Source organism: Erpetoichthys calabaricus, chromosome 10 (assembly GCF_900747795.2).
Source record: "Erpetoichthys calabaricus chromosome 10, fErpCal1.3, whole genome shotgun sequence".
In the NCBI taxonomy this organism is placed as follows: domain Eukaryota; kingdom Metazoa; phylum Chordata; class Cladistia; order Polypteriformes; family Polypteridae; genus Erpetoichthys; species Erpetoichthys calabaricus.
Genome location: NC_041403.2, coordinates 5,749,663 through 5,767,961, shown reverse-complemented (window position 1 = coordinate 5,767,961; position 18,299 = coordinate 5,749,663). Strand labels below are relative to the sequence as shown.

General features: G+C 40.9%; 1 protein-coding gene across 1 annotated transcript in view; it reads left to right on the top strand.

The window, feature by feature from the left end:
* The window catches only part of LOC114658743 (cytochrome P450 2J2-like), a 51,875-nt gene extending 35,619 nt beyond the window's left edge, over window positions 1-16,256 (top strand). Inside the window, exons 7-9 of the mRNA XM_028810790.2 lie at window positions 1,253-1,440; window positions 3,250-3,391; window positions 15,861-16,256. Of these exons, the coding sequence (XP_028666623.1) occupies window positions 1,253-1,440; window positions 3,250-3,391; window positions 15,861-16,048 (518 nt within the window). The 3' untranslated portion in view covers window positions 16,049-16,256. The remainder of the gene's footprint in view (window positions 1-1,252; window positions 1,441-3,249; window positions 3,392-15,860) is intronic.
* The last annotated feature ends 2,043 nt before the right edge of the window (window positions 16,257-18,299 follow it).

Genomic DNA, 18,299 nt, shown 5'->3' with positions numbered 1-18,299 from the left:
TAGATTATTATTGTTCTCTTGTGCATCCTTTGTTGCCTTCTTTTCTCTGCGATGCTTTTGTTTCTCTTTTCGACGCACTGCTCTTTCTTCTTCGCTTAGTCGTTAACGTGCCATCTAGAACGTATAACATTTTAAAGAGCTTGTAGCACATGAAATGTGTCTGCTGAAATCATTCCAACAACTGTGAGGTTAGATGTCCGTGAACTTGTTTTAAATTGTCTGAAAGTTGGGCGTGACGTGCAAAAGTCACCGTCTCATGGCTCTTGCTTTCTAAGGTAATAATGTCTAGTTTCGCGTGACGTCAAAGTGTCTCTCCGAGATGATCACGTCTCGCGTGACATCAAACTGTCTTCCTAAGATGATCACGTCTTGACGCAAATGTTTTTATATAATAGATATATATTAGTCACACACGTGCACATGGGAGGCAGCTAAAGGGCTTGAGTAAGGGCAGTTCCGAGGCATGCCGGGATGTGATAGAGTGCACTGACTCTTTTTCTCCCTTTCCTGCAGACCATTCATGGGAGATTCCACCTGGCCTTCTTGACGTCACTTCCGTGACCGAGCCTATGAAAGAAGACCTTGACGGCTCCGGCCCCTGTGATGTCACATCCGGGCTCGAGCCTATGGCTGAAGACCTTCCTGATCTCACTGCCTGTCTTCCCCTTTAATATCCTCCACCTTTTCCCTATTCCCTCAGTTCTGTTTTGGACTCAGTTTTGTGCACAGTAGTGCAATCAGTTACTTCAATTTGCAGCCAGGAAACCAAATACGCGGGTGGCTGCCCCAAACCTTGCTATGGCTCTTTGTGGCTTTTGTGACAATATGTATACATCTTTGTTTTAGTAAAAGCTTCAATCTCTAACAAATATATTCCCAGGGAGTGTACGCCCCCCTCTGGATACACCTGGATACACCAGATAAGAAGGAGCACAATGTCCCTGCTGCTACACATCTCAATGCCTGTGTTGAGTCTTACTGGTTTTCTTTGGGTTTCCCAGTTTCCACCCACATCCCACTGACGAATGCAAATAGCAATATCTCTATTTAGAAACAGATCTTCATTCCTTTCAGGGTTTTTCCTGCTTTATGCCCAATGCTGCCTACACAGCGTCTCAGTAAAGCTGTTCATGGATGAATTAATGTAAACTGAATTGCCGATGTTTTATCTGCTTGACGGGATGAGTGTGACCTGGATAAAGTACAAATGATCCCCTTGTGATATGTCGCTCTCTGTTCTCTTTCATTCCAGAGAAGGTCCAAGCTGAGATTGACAGTGTATTGGGCCAAACTCATCTGCCGTCGATGGAGGACAAAATCAACATGCCATACACCGAGGCAGTAGTTCATGAGATCCAGAGGATGGGCGACATTGTCCCTCTGAACCTTTTTAAAATGACAGTGGAGGACATGACAATTGGAGGATATGCAATTCCAAAGGTGATCTCATAAAATAATTAAATGAAATACTCTGTGGACTGGGGCGGCACTGTGGCACAATGGAAGCACTGCAGTAAAGAGACCTGGGTTCGCTTCCCGTGTCTGTGTGGGTTTCCTCTCACAGTCCAAAGACATGCAGGTTAGGTGCATTAGCGATTCTAAATTGTCTCGAGTGTGTGCTTAGTGTGTGTGTGTGTGTGTGCCCTGTGGTGGGCTGGTGCCCTGCCCAGGGATTTGTTCCCGCCTTGTGCCCTGTGTTGGCTGGGATTGGTTCCAGTAGACCCCCATGACCCTGTGTTAGGATATAGCGAGTGGACAATGACTGACTGACTGAGTGACTCTGTAGACTAAAATTTAAATTCACTCAGGTTGCATTTGTTTTTTGGGCCCACTGACCATTGAGGCTACTAGGAAGCTGAACATCTATTAATAAATGGCTTAACAATGGATGTCTTTCTAGTTCATATTTTAACACCACTACGTGACGTGTTGCAATTCCATGAAGATTTAGCGGCGCCAGTGGAGCACTGGGAGTCGGAAACGAAAGTTGACCTGTCTGCCAGAGTATAGCAACTGTAAGAAGTAACAACGCTAACAAATTAAAGTGTGCCCAATCATAACAAATGGTGTCAGCTAGCGCTCTGCACTGCATTTTCGTCTCATCCAGTCCAGGGGCATCGTTTGTAAAACTTTGCGTGGTTTTCACAAAAATCAGCAAAATTAAGCTTTAAAATAAACTGACACTCGGTATAAATAAAAATCATCTTGTAAGTGTGCGCCCGGGAACGCACCGCCATGGTAAATCAACCTCATATATATGCAATCGCGATGCTACAGAAGGTCATTGGCTAGTAGAGCAACCACCTGACGCATCGAGACCCCGCCCCCAGCATTGAAGAGTACAGTATCTTGTAGTGATGGGCGATACTGCTCATTTTCTTTTCAATCTGATTTCCGGGTGATACTGAGGGCAGTATAGTGATGTCTTGCAAGAATGGTTACTCTTCTGTAAAAACGTTCAGTATTTGTGAACATCAAAAAGTCACATTTCAAAGACTTTGCATTGGTAAACTATTACATGTAGCGCTGCTGCATCGCACTAAGGAGACCTGGGTTCACTTCCCGGGTCCTCCCTGCGTGGAGTTTGCATGTTCTCCCCGTGTCTGCCCCGGTTTCCTCCCACAGTCCAAAGACATGCAGGTTAGATAGATAGATAGATAGATAGATAGATAGATAGATAGATAGATAGATAGATAGATAGATAGATAGATAGATAGATAGATAGATAGATAGATAGGTTAGGTGCATTGGCGATCGTAAATTGTCCCTAGTGTGTGCTTGCTGTGTGTGTGTGTGCCCTGTGGTGGGCTGGCACCCTGCCCAGAGATTTGTTCCTGCCTTGTGCCCTGTGTTTGCTGGGATTGGCTCCAGCAGACCCCCATGACCCTGTGTTAGGATATAGCGGGTTGGACAATGACTGACTGACTGAGTGACTCTGTAGACTAAAATTTAAATTTATCTCAGTTTGCATTTGTTTTTTGGGCCCACTGACCGTTGAGACTACTAGGAAGTTGAGCGTCTGTTAATAAATGGCCTAACAATGGATATCTTTCTAGTTCATATTTTAACACCACTATCATATAGAAGAATTTTTAAAACAGCATTTTTTTCTGCACCTCAATGTGAAACGATATTCACATTAAAACATCAACATATTTCTTGATAAAACTGTATTTGTACTCTTGTACGTTCTTTTGTACTCATTTCTTTTTTTGAGGCATGTAAAGTGACTGCTGTTTTTGTCTTCAGGATACGGCCGTGCTCATTAATCTGAACTCGATCCTCAAAGACAAGAGCGAGTGGGAGACCCCCAACACTTTCAATCCTGCCCACTTTCTCACCCCTGATGGGAAGTTCCGACGAAGGGAGGCCTTTATGCCTTTCTCTGCTGGTAATGTAAATTTTATTTTTGCAATCGTTAAATGGAGATGGGGCTTCCATTTTTTTTTTCTTCAAATAAGAATAACCTCCTTGTGTTTCTTAATTTTGTGTGCTTACCAGGGTCTTCTTGCACGCTTATTGTCTTAATGACTAAAAGAAGTCTTGTTTGTGAACAATGTCTGGCTGTCTGTACCCCCTTACTGTATATGCTAGTCAGGGGTTCCCAACTTTTTCTACGCCCCACATTCCCTACAAATGTAATATCACATCTGAAGATGAAGAAGTCAAATTTCTCACTTTTAAACCACAGATTGAACCACATACAGTACTGCGGATGAACAAACTGAATTAGACAAATAAGCTTTTCAACGTGAAATTTAACATAAATTGAGCAAGTTACGTTTATAAGTCTCCATAATCTTGGAAATGTGTTCCCTGTGAAGCTTAGACACTCAATTGGCAATCCAGGAATTGAACTCTCCTGTAAAGCATCAAGCACTGCGAGGAAATTACACACATTAGAACATTAGGAAAATTCATACTGTCTACCACAGTACTTGGTCACTTATTCCAAGTGTCTGTGGTTTTCGCTGCGAAAAAAAACTTCCTAAAGGTTGTGTGAAATTTACCCTTAAGTTTCATCATTTTAAACACTTCAGTCATGGCACCTCTTAATCTTCTTTTGTTTAAACTGTAAAGGCTCAGCTCTTTTAATCTTTCCTCATAACTCATTCCCTGTAGCTCCCCATAAACACCCTAGCCGCTCTTCTCTGGACCTTCTCTAGTGCTGCTATGTCCTTTTGGTAGCCTGGAGACCCAAACTGCACACAGTTGGTTTTGTCCGTTTATAGGAGATGGACGTCTGAAGCAGAGCTCTGCTAGCAGCGGCTTTATTTTCCCACGTATTTCATATTATTTAGAGGTATCCTGTATTTAACCCGACCAAGGAACTTCCACTACAATATACAATATACAAGCATGAGTAACAAGAAGAAAAGTCAGAAAGAACCGGAAAAGAAACTTAAAGCTGCATCGAAGTCCGGACAGACTTCCGGCCTGAGTGCAATTGTAAGGTATGGCATCACGGAGACTGACCTGGAACAGGCAGAAGAGTGCGCAGAATTCCTGGGGCCCCGCTCCATTGTATCGTCTCCAGTCGAGAGTGAAAATGGGAGCGAAGGCGCAAGTGATACAGGTCGCGAGGGATCGCCGATTTCTGGGGATCATTCGAGACTAGAAAGGGCTCTGCAGGACGTGCTCTCATCTACTCATCGCGAGCCTGTAACAGGAGCTGCATTTTCACTTGCGGAGCACGAAAGCAGAAGCGAACTGTCCGAACTGAAAGAGATGATCGCTACACAGATAGCTACACAGAAAGAGATGAACACTACACTGGCCACTGCCATGGTTACGGCCATGAATGAGCTTAAGAAAGATAACACAAATGATCTTAAGAAGGTGGCCACTGAGCTCAAGAAGGATAACAAAGATAAGGAAACGCGTCTATTTGAACGTTTCGACGTGAACTTTAAAGGCATGTTGGAGAAATTAGTGGAACACATTGAAGAAACTAACTCCAAACTGAAAAGGCTTGATGATCATATTAATGACGTTTCAGATCAGCTGGAAGACGTTAAGCAGGGACTCATGGCTCGAGTGGAAACAGCGGAACAAATGGCATCTAACGCCGATGAAAAAGCCACAGCTGCGAACTCGGAATACAAAAAACTTGGAGACAGACTTGCAGCCCTGGAGGATGGGTGCAGAAGAAATAATATAAGAATTGAGGGTATACCTGAGAAACGAAAAAGCTCAAGCCCAGTGAAATTTGCAGTAGAATTACTGTCTAAAATAATTGGAGATGACTTTAAACTCGACAATGAGATAGCCACGGCTTATCGCACAAAGATACCAAGCGCCTTTAAATCTAGGTCTTTTATTGTCCGCCTCGAACGACTAAGATGTAAGCTCGATGTGATGGCACTTCTCAGACACAAGCAAGAGATTATATTCGAAAATAATCTTATTCGTATTTTTCCCGACTTCTCACCATCAACAGCTGCAAAACGCAGATCCTACAACGACATTAAAAGGATGCTACGGGAAGCCGATATCAAATACAGCCTCTTGTATCCTGCCAAACTGAAAGTGGAAGTTCAAGATGGACATTATATCTTCTTCAGCAAAGAAGAAGCTGAAAAAGAATTAAAGAAGCTGTTTCCGACACTTTTTTGAAAGTTAATTAAAATTAAAGAGCCGTATTCTATCAAGGCACGGGAAAGACCTATGATCTGATCGCTGGATCCATGTTTAAAGAGACTGGTATTATAATTATACATCTCTTATTTTCTTTTTTTTTTTTTTTTTTTTCTTTTTATCTGGACTTTATATGTTATATGTTTATGTTTTAATCAGAGTTATAGAGTTATAGACGTGAGTGTGAAAATGTGGAAGTGATTAAAGTAGGATTCGTTTTATTTATTTATTTTTTTATTCCTTTTTTTTTTTTTTTTTTATTTATTTATTTATTTTTTTTATTTTACTATACCTTAAAGTAGACTGTTTAACTTCATACCCTTGGTTTAATGCTTGTTCTACTATTTATACAATTACCATTATACTATTACAGTAGGAATTACCAGGTTTATCCTAGACTAGTTTTTAAAATCACTCCCAGGGTTGTTTTTTTTTTTTTTTTTTTTTTTTTTTAATCTTAATATCTTAACTTAAAAGCGCTGAAGATTATTTCAAGTTTAAATATTGTTAATGAGAACATTTTCGGCAGATAGTATTAAGGATTTAACTGTAAAAGATATCTCTGTTTTAATTCTGTATCGCCGCTGCAGGGTGGGGTTTGTTTTGTTTTGGACATGCTCTGTCTCTTCGTATGTCAGAGGACTGGAACATCGCGAAGTGGGGTCTAGCCTCATGTGGGGAGGCAAAATGGGGGGGTGGGGGGATAAAGGGGGGAGAGAAGGAGAGCAGGTTATATTTAATCTGTTCTTATAATCCTTATAATTATAAATATCAATGCAGCAACAGGCTAACATGCAACAACTCCTGGGGAATCTTGAAACTAAGATTAAAACTGCCATATTACCAATTAAAACTATAAAATGACATTAAAAACTCAGAATCAATGTCTCCATGATGGGACAGTTAACTTTGTGAGCTGGAATGTTAAAGGCCTGAATCACGAATTAAAGAGAAAGAAAGTATGCTCTCACCTAACAGGCTTAAACGCTAAAATAGTATTTTTACAGGAGACCCACTTACTAACCAAGGATCAGTTCAGACTACAAAAAGACTCGACTGGCCAAATGTTCCATTCTAGCTTTATAAAGAAAACTAGAGGGGTGGGAATTCTCATACATAGAACAGTTCCATTTGTAGAATCAGAGGTAGTGTTGGACCCTGAAGGGAGATATGTGATGGTCATAGGCAACTTATATAACAGTAAAATGATTTTGATAAATGTTTATGCACCCAATGTTGATGATAAGGAATTCATGCAAAATCTATTTGCATCCATTCCCAATGTGAACACTCATAAAATTATAATGGCTGGGGACTTTAATTGTGTTTTAAATCCACTCTTAGATAGGACTCCTGTGACAGGGGGGACGACATCTAATACTGCAAAGATAATTACACAGTTTTTAAATGATCACAACTTATCAGACCCCTGGAGGTTTCTTAACCCAAACTCAAGAACATATTCGTTCTACTCACCAGTGCATTATAGCTACTCAAGAATTGATTATTTTTTTATAGATAATAATTTCCTGCCTACAATTAGATCATGCAAATATGACACAATTGTTATCTCTGACCATGCCCCTCTAGTCTTGGAGCTAAAATCAATAAGCCCCTCGTACTCACCTCGCAGATGGCGTCTTAACCCTCTTTTATTGGCAGACGAGAACTGCACAGAATTTATATCCAAACAAATCAGCTTCTTCCTAGAGACAAACACGTCTACAGAGGTTTCTGCAGGAACACTCTGGGAAACTCTAAAGGCCTTCCTAAGAGGCCAGATTATTTCATATCTTTCCCATAGAAATAAATTAGAAACCAAGAAAGTGTCAGAGCTAAGAAATGAAATTACTAGAATAGATGAAGAACAAGCCAGGCGTCCAAGTGAAGCTCTTTACAGGAAAAGGCAGGCCCTGCATACAGAACTTAACATCTTAACAACTAAAGAAACTGAACAACTTATTTATAAGTCTAGACAGCATTACTATGAACACGGAGAAAAAGCTAATAAGCTTTTAGCTCAACAAATTCATAAACAAGAAGTTCACAATGCAATACCAGTAATCACCAACAAGAATGGAGAAGAAATCATCGACCATAATAAAATAATGCACACATTTAGAGATTACTATAAGTCTTTATATTCCACTGAGCCCAAAGAAGACAACACGCAATCTAATGCATTTCTGGATAATTCACAAATACCACAAATAGATGCTTTAAGTGCTGAGGAACTAGATAAACCTCTAACGCTAACAGAATTACTAGACGCCATAAAGTCACTACAAAGCGGGAAATCATCAGGCCCTGATGGTTACCCCGTAGAGTTTTATAAGAAATTCTCCACTCAGCTAGCTCCACTCTTATTGGTAACATTTACAGAAGCTAAAGTCCACCAAATACTACCTCAAACATTTCGACAAGCATTAATCACCGTCTTTCCTAAACAAAATAAGGACTTGTTACAATGTGCATCATATAGACCAATTTCACTCCTGAATAATGATGTTAAGATACTCTCAAAAATCCTATCTAGAAGGATGGAGAAAGTGCTGCCCTCGGTAATATCACAAGATCAAACTGGATTTATTAAAGGCCGACATCTATCTTCAAATCTCCGACGCTTGTTTAATGTTATATATTCACCAGCAAAATCAAACACCCCAGAGATATTACTATCATTAGACGCAGAAAAGGCATTTGACATGATCGAATGGAATTACCTTTTCACTGCATTGGAGAAATTTGGGTTTGGCCCGAATATTTGTGCTTGGATTAAACTACTGTATACCAGTCCAGAAGCTTCAGTTTGTATTAATAAAATTTGCTCAGACTACTTTAAACTAGAACGTGGTACCAGACAAGGATGTCCCTTGTCGCCACTGTTGTTTGCAATCGCTATTGAACCACTGGCGGTTCACTGCCGAAATTCTCATCAGATAAAGGGGATTGTCAGAGAAGGACTGGAACAGAAAATTTCTCTATATGCAGATGATATGGTCTTATATATATCGGACCCAGAAAACACTGTCCCTGCTGTTTTAACAGCACTAACAGAATTTCAAAAGATATTTGGTCTTAGAATTAATCTGAATAAAAGTATACTCTTTCCAGTGAACTCACAAGCATATAATATTAGATTAGACACCCTACCTTTTACCATAGCAGATCAGTTTAAATACCGAGGGGTAAATATCACAAGTAAACATAAAGCTCTTTATCAACAAAATTTTGGCGTCTGTATGGAAAAAATTAAGCAAGACTTGCATAGATGGTCAACCCTTCATCTCACTCTAGCCGGAAGAATTAACATTGTTAAGATGAATATCCTTCCTAAACTTCTCTTTTTATTTCAAAACATTTCAATATATATCAATAAATTGTTTTTTAAACAGTTAGATTCAATAATAACCTCATTCATTTGGAACTCAAAACACCCACGTATCCGAAGAGCGACCCTACAAAGACCTCAGGCAGAAGGTGGCATGGCTTTACCTAATTTTCAGTTTTATTACTGGGCAGCAAACATACAAGCCATAAAAACCTGGACACAAATAAATGCACATACACAGGCTTGGTCCGCAATAGAAGTAAAATCCTGTAGTACTTCTTTATATTCCCTGCTCTGCTCTCCAATAAATGAAAGTTATCGCAAATATACTAATAACCCAATTGTGCTTTACTCACTCAGAATATGGAACCAAATTAGGAAGCATTTTAAGATGGAAAATCTTTTATCAGTGGCACCTCTGCAAGGGAACCACCTCTTTCAACCTTCGCAAGTATATCCAGTTTTTAATACCTGGAAAAGTTTTGGGATTAAAATGCTCAGAGATCTTTATATAGACAACATATTTACATCTTTTGAACAATTACGTTCAAAATTTAACCTCCCAGCTACACATTTCTTTTACTATCTTCAAATTAGAAATTTTGTTAAACAGAAATTGCCCGATTTCCCCCACCTTGCACCCTCCACAATGCTGGAAAAAATACTGCTCAATTCCGAGGAAACAAACACTATTTCCGCAATATATAAAATCTTATTAGAGTCCCTACCTTTCAAAGATCCAAGAGGACATTGGGAAGAAGATCTCTTAATCAATATATCAGAAAAGGAGTGGAAGGTAGCAAAGCAGGGAATTCACTCGAGTTCTATATGCGCAAAGCATAGAATTATTCAACTAAAAATTATATATCGAGCTCATCTGTCTCGCTTAAAACTGTCCAAAATGTTTCCAGGCCAGGATCCAACCTGCAAGCACTGCAACCAAGCTCCTGCCTCACTGGGTCACATGTTCTGGGCCTGCACCAAACTAACATCATTTTGGACAAAAATTTTTAAGTGCTTCTCAGACAGCCTTAGTATCACAATCCCTCCTAACCCATTAACAGCTGTGTTTGGTGTCCTTCCAGATGGACTTGAATTGGAGAAGGACAAACAAACGGTGATTGCATTCACTACACTCTTGGCACGCAGACTTATTTTGTTAAATTGGAAGAATCCTAATTCTCCTCTTATAAGTCAGTGGGAAACTGATGTTTTATATTATTTGAAATTGGAAAAAATCAAATTTTCAGTTAGAGGATCTGTACAACATTTTTTCAAAACTTGGCAGGATTTAATCAATATTATTTTAGAATAAGAGAATTAACTATTATTGCATTTAACTCCCTTCTCCATCTCTTATTTATATAGATATTTACTTCTCCCCTTCTTTTGTCTAATGTTGCCTTATTAAAAAGCTTAAAGAAATTTTCCTTTAGCTAAGCTCTCCTTCTCAGGGATGGGGTTTGATTTGTTTTCAAATTTGTTGGGTTATAAATTGATCTGTTTGTATGGAATGATTACAATGAAAATTAATAAAATAAAAATATTAACAAACTGCACACAGGACTCCAGATGAGTCCTCACCAGTGTGTTATAAAGCTTGAGCAGAACCTCCTGTGACTTGTACTGCACACATCAAGGCACTATATATAAACCTGCCATTCTGTTAGCCTTCTTAATGACTTCTGAACACTGTCTGGCAGTTGATAGTGACGAGTCTACTATGACTCCTAAATCCTTCTCATAAGGTGTACTCTCGATTTTCAGATCTCCCATTGTGTATTCAGACCTAACCTTAAATTTACTGACATTAAATTTCATTTGCCACAAAATCTGCCCAACCCTATGTGCTGTCCAAGCCCCTCTAATGATTCAACAGATTCTTGATTATCTGCTAATCTACATATCTTGGTATTATCTGCAAACTTAACCAGCTTGTTATTTATTTTTCTATACAAATAATTTATAAATATTAAAAATAGCAGCGGCCCTAGCACTGATCTGTGTGAAACACCACTCTTAACATTAGCCAGTTCAGATAAGGGTCCTTGCACCATCACCCTTTGCTTCCTGTGTCTGAGCTGATTCTGCACCCACCTAAAAACATCACCCTGAACTCCCACTTCTTTTAGTTTGATGCCCAACCTCTCATGTGACACCTCATCAAATGATTTCTGAAAGTCCAGATAAATAATATCATAAGCTCGACTTTGATCATATCCGTTTGTTGCTTCATCATTGAATTCCAGCATGTTGGTAAAACACAACCTCCCTCTTTTGAGCCCATGCTGACTGTTCAGAATAACTCCTGTCCTTGCCAGGTGTTGCCCAATCTTATTCTTTATCATTCCTTCCATTAATCTTCCTGTGATGCACATTAAGTGTACTGGCCTATAGTTGCTTGGATCTTCCCGGTCACCCTTTTTATGTAACAGGATAATATTTGCCATTTTCTAGGGCTTTGGACTCTGCCCAGTGTGCAGTGACTTCCTAAAAATATGTCTCAATGGTTTATATCTGTACTCGATAGCCTCCTTAACAACTCCATGATAAATATTATTGAGTCCTGGTGATTTGTTTGATTTTAGTGTATTTAATTTGAGCAGCACTTCTCCCTCTAGATAGATAGATAGATAGATAGATAGATAGATAGATAGATAGATAGATAGATAGATAGATAGATAGACATGGGAGGCACTATATAATAGAAAGACTTTAATAGAATGACTTTTTTAAGAAGGCGGTCTCAGGTGCAGAGAGACGGTTAGCAAGTCCTCTGCCCCCAAAGTCTGCGTGTCCCATGAAGGGCCAAACTCTCCAGGTCTCTTTCCTAACAATTAGAAACCACACAGTATGGCAACTTATCATTTGTTATTCAAAAATGAGATTTGCCACATTCTTCTTCTTCTTCTTCTGGCTGCCACCATTAGGGGTTGCCACAGAGGATCATCTTCTTCCATCTCTTTCTGTCCTTGTCATCTTGTTCTGTTACACCCATCACCTGCATGTCCTCTCTCACCACATCCATAAACCTTCTCTTAGACCTTCCTCCTTTTCTCTTCCCTGGCAACTCTATCCTTAGCACCCTTCTCCCAATATACCCCTGATCTCTCCTCTGCACATGTCCACACCAGCACAATCTCGCCTCTCTGACTTTGTCTCCCAACCGACCCACCTGAGCTGACCCTCTAATGTCCTCATTTCTAATCCTGTCTATCCTCGTCACACCCAATGCAAATCTTAGCATCTTTAACTCTGCCTAAGCATCCGGATGTGTGGTGTCCCGAAGTGGGTGTTAGCAATGGCCAATAGCCTACATACTTTGGGGAGTAGCAAAGGGCAGCCGCTCCATTACCACTGATGGCTGACATTTATTGTCTGCAGCACAATATTAAATTAAAGAGTGATAACAATGCAGGTATACAGACAGACAATAACTTTGTATAATGTTAACGTTTACCCCCCAGAGTGGAATTGAAGAGTCGCATAGTGTGGGGAGGAACGATCTCCTCAGTCTGTCAGTGGAGCAGGACGGTGACAGCAGTCTGTCTCTGAAGCTGCTCCTCTGTCTGGAGATGATCCTGTTCAGTGGATGCAGTGGATTCTCCATGATTGACAGGAGTCTGCTCAGCACCTGTCGCTCTGCCACAGATGTCAAACTGTCCAGCTCCGTGCTTACAATACAGCCTGCCTTCCTCACCAGTTTGTCCAGGCGTGAGGCGTCTCTCTTCTTTATGCTGCCTCCCCAGCACACCGCCGCGTAGAAGAGGACACTCGCCACAACCGTCTGATAGAACATCTGCAGCATCTTATTGCAGATATTGAAGGACACCAGCCTTCTAAGGAAGTATAGTCGGCTCTGTCCTCTCTTGCACAGAGCATCAGTATTGGCAGTCCAGTCCAATTTATCATCCAGCTGCCCAGCCAGATATTTATAGGTCTGCACCCTCTTCACACAGTCACCTCTGATGATCACGGGGTCCATGAAGGGCCTGGGCCTCCTAAAATCCACCACCAGCTCCTTGGCTTTGCTGGTGTTCAGTTGTAGGTGGTTTGAGTCGCACCATTTAACAAAGTCCTTGATTAGGTTCCTTTACTCCTCCTTCTGCCCACTCCTGATACAGCCCATGATAGCAGTGTCGTCAGAGAACTTTTGCACGTGGCAGGACTCCGAGTTGTATTGGAAGTCCAATGTATATAGGCTGAACAAGACTGGAGAAAGTACAGTCCCCTGCGGCGCTCCTGTGTTGCTGACCACAATGTCAGACCTGCAGTTCCCGAAACGCACATACTGAGGTCCGTCTGTAAGATAGTCCACAATCCATGCCACCAGGTATGAATCTATTCCCATCTCTGTCAGCTTGTCCCTAAGGAGCAGAGGTTGGATGGTGTTGAAGGCGCTAGAGAAGTCCAGAAACATAATTCTTACTGCACCACTGCCTCTGTCCAAGTGTGAGAGGGATTGGTGTAGCATGTAGATGATGGCATCCTCCACTCCCACCTTCTCCTGGTATGCGAACTGCAGAGGGTCGAGGGCGTGGCGGACCTGTGGCCTCAGGTGGTGAAGCAGCAGCCACTCCATGGTCTTCATCACATGTGACGTCAGAGCATCAGGCCGGAAGTCGTTCAGCTCTCTAGGACGTGATACCTTTGGGTGATGTTTGCAAGATGTTTTCCAAAGTCTTGGGACGCTCCCCTGTTCCAGGCTCGGGATGAAGATGCGCAGTAGAGGACTCCCCAGCTCCAACACACAGACCTTCAGCAGTCATGGTGATACTCCATCTGGACCCACTGCTTTGCTGGCACGAAGTCTCCTCAGCTCTCTGCTTACCTGGGCTGCTGTAATTTTGGGTGGGGGGAAACACTCTCCTATGATGGTATCTGCAGAAGGATGGGTGGAGGGTGCAGTACTCCAAGGTGAGAGTGGGTTAGGGTGGTCAAACCTGTTAAAGATGCACTCTACAATTTCCAAATCCCTCAGTACCTCCTTAGTAGTCCCTGTTACTGCTGGGAGATTATCCACTTTCTTACTTGTGAAGACCTCAGAAAAATACAAGCTAAGAGTGCCCACTATTTCACTGTCTTTATCTTTTAATTCCCCTTTACTAATCCTGATGCACTTCACCTCCTCCTTGACTGTTCTTTTACTACTAAAGTATTGAAAGTATTTCTATGGGCCGTCTTTTGCCTTATCTGCTATATTCCTCTCCAACTGTCTTTAAGCCTCCCTAAAATCTTTCTTAATGGTTGCCCTCATGTTCTCAAACGCCCTATATTTCACTTTGGAGTTATTAGTCTTATTTGACTTATTCATCTGTTTTTCCCTTTGCAGCATCTTTTTTAACTCTTTTTTAACCCACAATGGGGATTTTTAAAATTTCAGATTAATTCCAAATTTAGGTCTGTATCTGTCCTGCATTACATGTAAAACATTTTTAAACCTGTTCCACTGCTCCTCTACTGTCTCCACACTTAAAAGCTTATCCCAGATTTTCCTTCTTAGACTTTGAAGCATCTGCTCAAAATTAGCCCTATCAATGTTAAACCTAACGGTTTTAGTCTTTGCATCCGCAGTCTTACAAAATACTGAGAACTATATTATATTATGGTCACTTGACGTTAGTGATTCAATCACCTCTACACCCTCAATTCTACCCTAATTATTACAAAATACTTTCTCAGCGTTCAAGAGGTTTTGGGGACTGGAATGAAGCAACAGGTGCCAGAGAACTGCTAAGCAATGAAACTCAGTCGACGAGCTTTGTCCCTCCCCACCTATAACACCTGTCCTGCAGTTCAAACACAGTTAATATCGCTGCACTGCTGTGTGGACGATCACTTAGACAAGACAGCAGATGTGGTCATATAGCAGCTTTATTTTCACATCGTCACAGTGAACAGGTTTCAGAAAAGCAGGCAATCAATATTACATGACAGCGTCAGGGCTCTTCTGAACCCTGTTTATTGGGTGGAGCAAGTTTTTATACCCCTAGAATGCGTGATTTAATATTGATTATGAAAATGCAACAGTCAACACTTTATTATACACAATCCTTGAGCCCCTTCAATGCTCCTTGTGCAACTTGATTCCTTGGCTCCTTGTTATGGCGTTCAGATGTAAACAAAGGGAAAACGTGATAAGGCAGTCTCAGTGTGGAAGCTTAGACCTTGAGTCCTTCTGACAAATATTTTTTCTGTTTGCTCAATAAAGCATGTTTTTAAAGGTTACTTCTGCTTAACTCCTTAGACAAGGATTAGTACAAGGGAACGAAGAGAACATTCATCTTCCACAGCTGTCAGGACCACCAGCAGGAGAGATGAGCTGAGTGTGAGCAGCAGGTGTTGCATCCAATTCAGTGCCCCCTTTCCCAGCACCCTAGCAAAAAATGTTCATCAAATCTCAAAATCAGTGATGGTTTGCAATTTGGGCTTGCACAGAAGTCAATAATAGACCTCAACCTTCTCTACAGAAGAGTGCAAGGTCCAAATTCCATTCTCTTAATAAACGTTATTTGCCTTTAAGAACGCCACACCCACGGCAAGTAAACCACAAGAAAGCGGATTTCTGCACATCATGCACATTTGTGTACGCAATGCTTGATTCTTTTCATGTCACAGAACAGTAGCTCCAACTAATAAATGGCCTACAAATGATGGCACACTGCAAGACACCGAGTGCACCACGAGAAAGTCTGACAACACACCTCATTCAAAATGAGCAAAACATGCACATCGCACCCTTTGAAATGCAATCTCTCACCCCAGGTTGGGAATCCCTGTAGTTAAGGCCCACATAAAGATTTACTTACTAACCACATCTGAATTATAATTTGAATCTATAAAAATCATTATTACTGAATTTTTATTATTATTATTATTTTATTTTTTTCAGGAAAGCGATCCTGTCTGGGAGAACCACTGGCAAGAATTGAGCTCTTTCTCTTTTTTACATGTCTCCTGCAAAAGTTCACCTTTTGTGCCCCTGAAGGGACAAACCTGACATTGGATTCTATAAGTGGTTTTACACGTGCGCCTGTGCCATACAAAATCTGTGCCATCCCTCGTCATCAAATTGCTTGAGATTGGCTTTCCTGCGTTACTGTTTAGACATCAAAATACTTTTACGAGAATCTAGTTTTCTTCCTTTTTACATATTCATTATCTTAATTCTGAATCTATACGAGTGGCAAACTGTTACATTCCTTCAATTTACAAGAATGTGCAGTCAGAGAAATCAGATTTGAATTTCTTTCCAATTGCTTGGTCAGCTTAGAAAAGCTTTCTCTCTTTTGTTATTATACTATCCAATTACGTGATAACTAACACGTCGATTGCTTAGCCAAACTGCTTCTGTAGTAAGTGGAAGTTCCCCTTGTTATTTGACCAGTTTACCATGAAAATGTAATGACTCAACAGCAATGGGGAAGAAAAAATTAAAAAAGAAAATTCAGAAAGCACAAAAATGCGTCTGAGTCACCCATTGTTACATTAGCAAGAAGAGTAAACAAAGGAATCAAATATAAAGTTAAATCAAAGTAATAGGCCCTGGCAGATGTCTGAAAAGAGAAAGAAAAAAATAACAATTATTGTCAATTTTCACAAAATAGATATTGTCAATTATTGTAAGCCTTTCAAGCTTACTTCACTCACGTAATCTATCATGATGAGACTAAGTGCCTGCCTAATATGAACTAACTGCTAAAGAGCAAACAAAGAACTAGAAAGTGAAAGGCACACCAGACTGGAACAAAATACAGCAAATGAGGATCGTACTAGAATGTGTGATCAAAAACCAAGAAGGAAAAAGAAATAAAATGCCACAAATAGAAAAATATGCTTCAAAATATTTTTTAATTATTGAAGTCAATGGAAGAACGCCAATTGGACAAAGCAAAATGACGGACAACAATAAAATGAAATGTAAGCAGCAACACAAAAATGCATTTTATCAAATGATACAACAGACAAAAATGTTTTGTGTTTGTCAAAGTCGAGTCAGACTTTATGTATAAAGCACATTTACAACACTGGCGCCCTACCCGGGGATTTGTTCCTGCCTTGCACCCTATGTTGGCTGGGATTGGCTCCAGTATAACCCCCATGACCCTGTGTTAGGATATAGTGCTAAGGTTCCTAACGGGGGCGGTACTGCCAATCAGTGGGCACTGAAGAAATCTAATGGGGCATTTCTGGTCCAAGACATATTAAGGGGGCGTTGAGGACCACCCGCCACCCCCTTGGGCAATACTCGTAAGAACACGCTGAAAAGTTTGATTAATACTAAATATCATCAAACTCATGTTTCAACCAATTATTCTAAATGTCCATTAGGAAACATCCGTCCTTATTAAATAGTAGGTATTGGTACATTATATTTACAAGTCTGCACAAGTCATGCATTCTCAGATCATGCAAGTCCTTACAAGATTAACGCATGTGCAGAGGACCGAACTTATGCGCATGTTTCGATAGGTTCATTGAACATTACTATAAATATGTGAGAAGTTTTTCGGGATTCCTTCAGAGCAAGTGTAAACCTAAAATTACAGTGTGGTACCTACAGTACCGAATCAAAGGAAAACTTACGTGGACCTACTTATTAAAACCAGGGGGCTCTGCCCCCTGCTCACTTCACTTGCCAGCCCCTTCACCAGCCAGCCACTTCACATCTCTGCCGCTCGTGTATGTGGATTTCACTTTCATCAAACAATAAATCTTGCGGATAGGCCTCTTCATTGGGAAGAAACGCTACTTTTCCCTGATGGCAACACGAATCAGACAATCTACAAGTCTCCCATCATCATATTTAGCCAAAAGAGGATTTAGCATAGTCTACAATCTATTAACAAAGAAAAGAAACAGATTGTTAATAGTGGAATGCAGCAATTTAAGATTGCTGATGACAAAAATGGCACCAAACATCGCAAAATTGTTGTCATCACACCAAGCTCAGCCCTCTCACTAATTATATTATATTCATTTTTTTAATAATACATACTTTGTTAACACAGTGGCGCAGTGGGTGGCTCTGCTGCCTCACAGTTTGGAGACCTGGGTTCGCTTCCCGAGTCCTCCCTGTGTGAAGTTTGCATGTTCTCCCCGTGTCTGCGTGGGTTTCCTCCCACAGTCCAAAGACATGCAGGTCAGGTGCACTGGCGATCCTAAATTGTCCCTTGTGTGTGTGTGTGTGTGTGTGTGTGTGTGTGTGTGTGCCCTGTGGTGGGCTGGTGCCCTGCCCAGGGATTTGTTTCTGCCTTGCACCCTCTGCTGGCTGGGATTGGCTCCAGCAGACCCCCGTGACCCTGTAGTTAGGATATAGTGGGTTGGATAA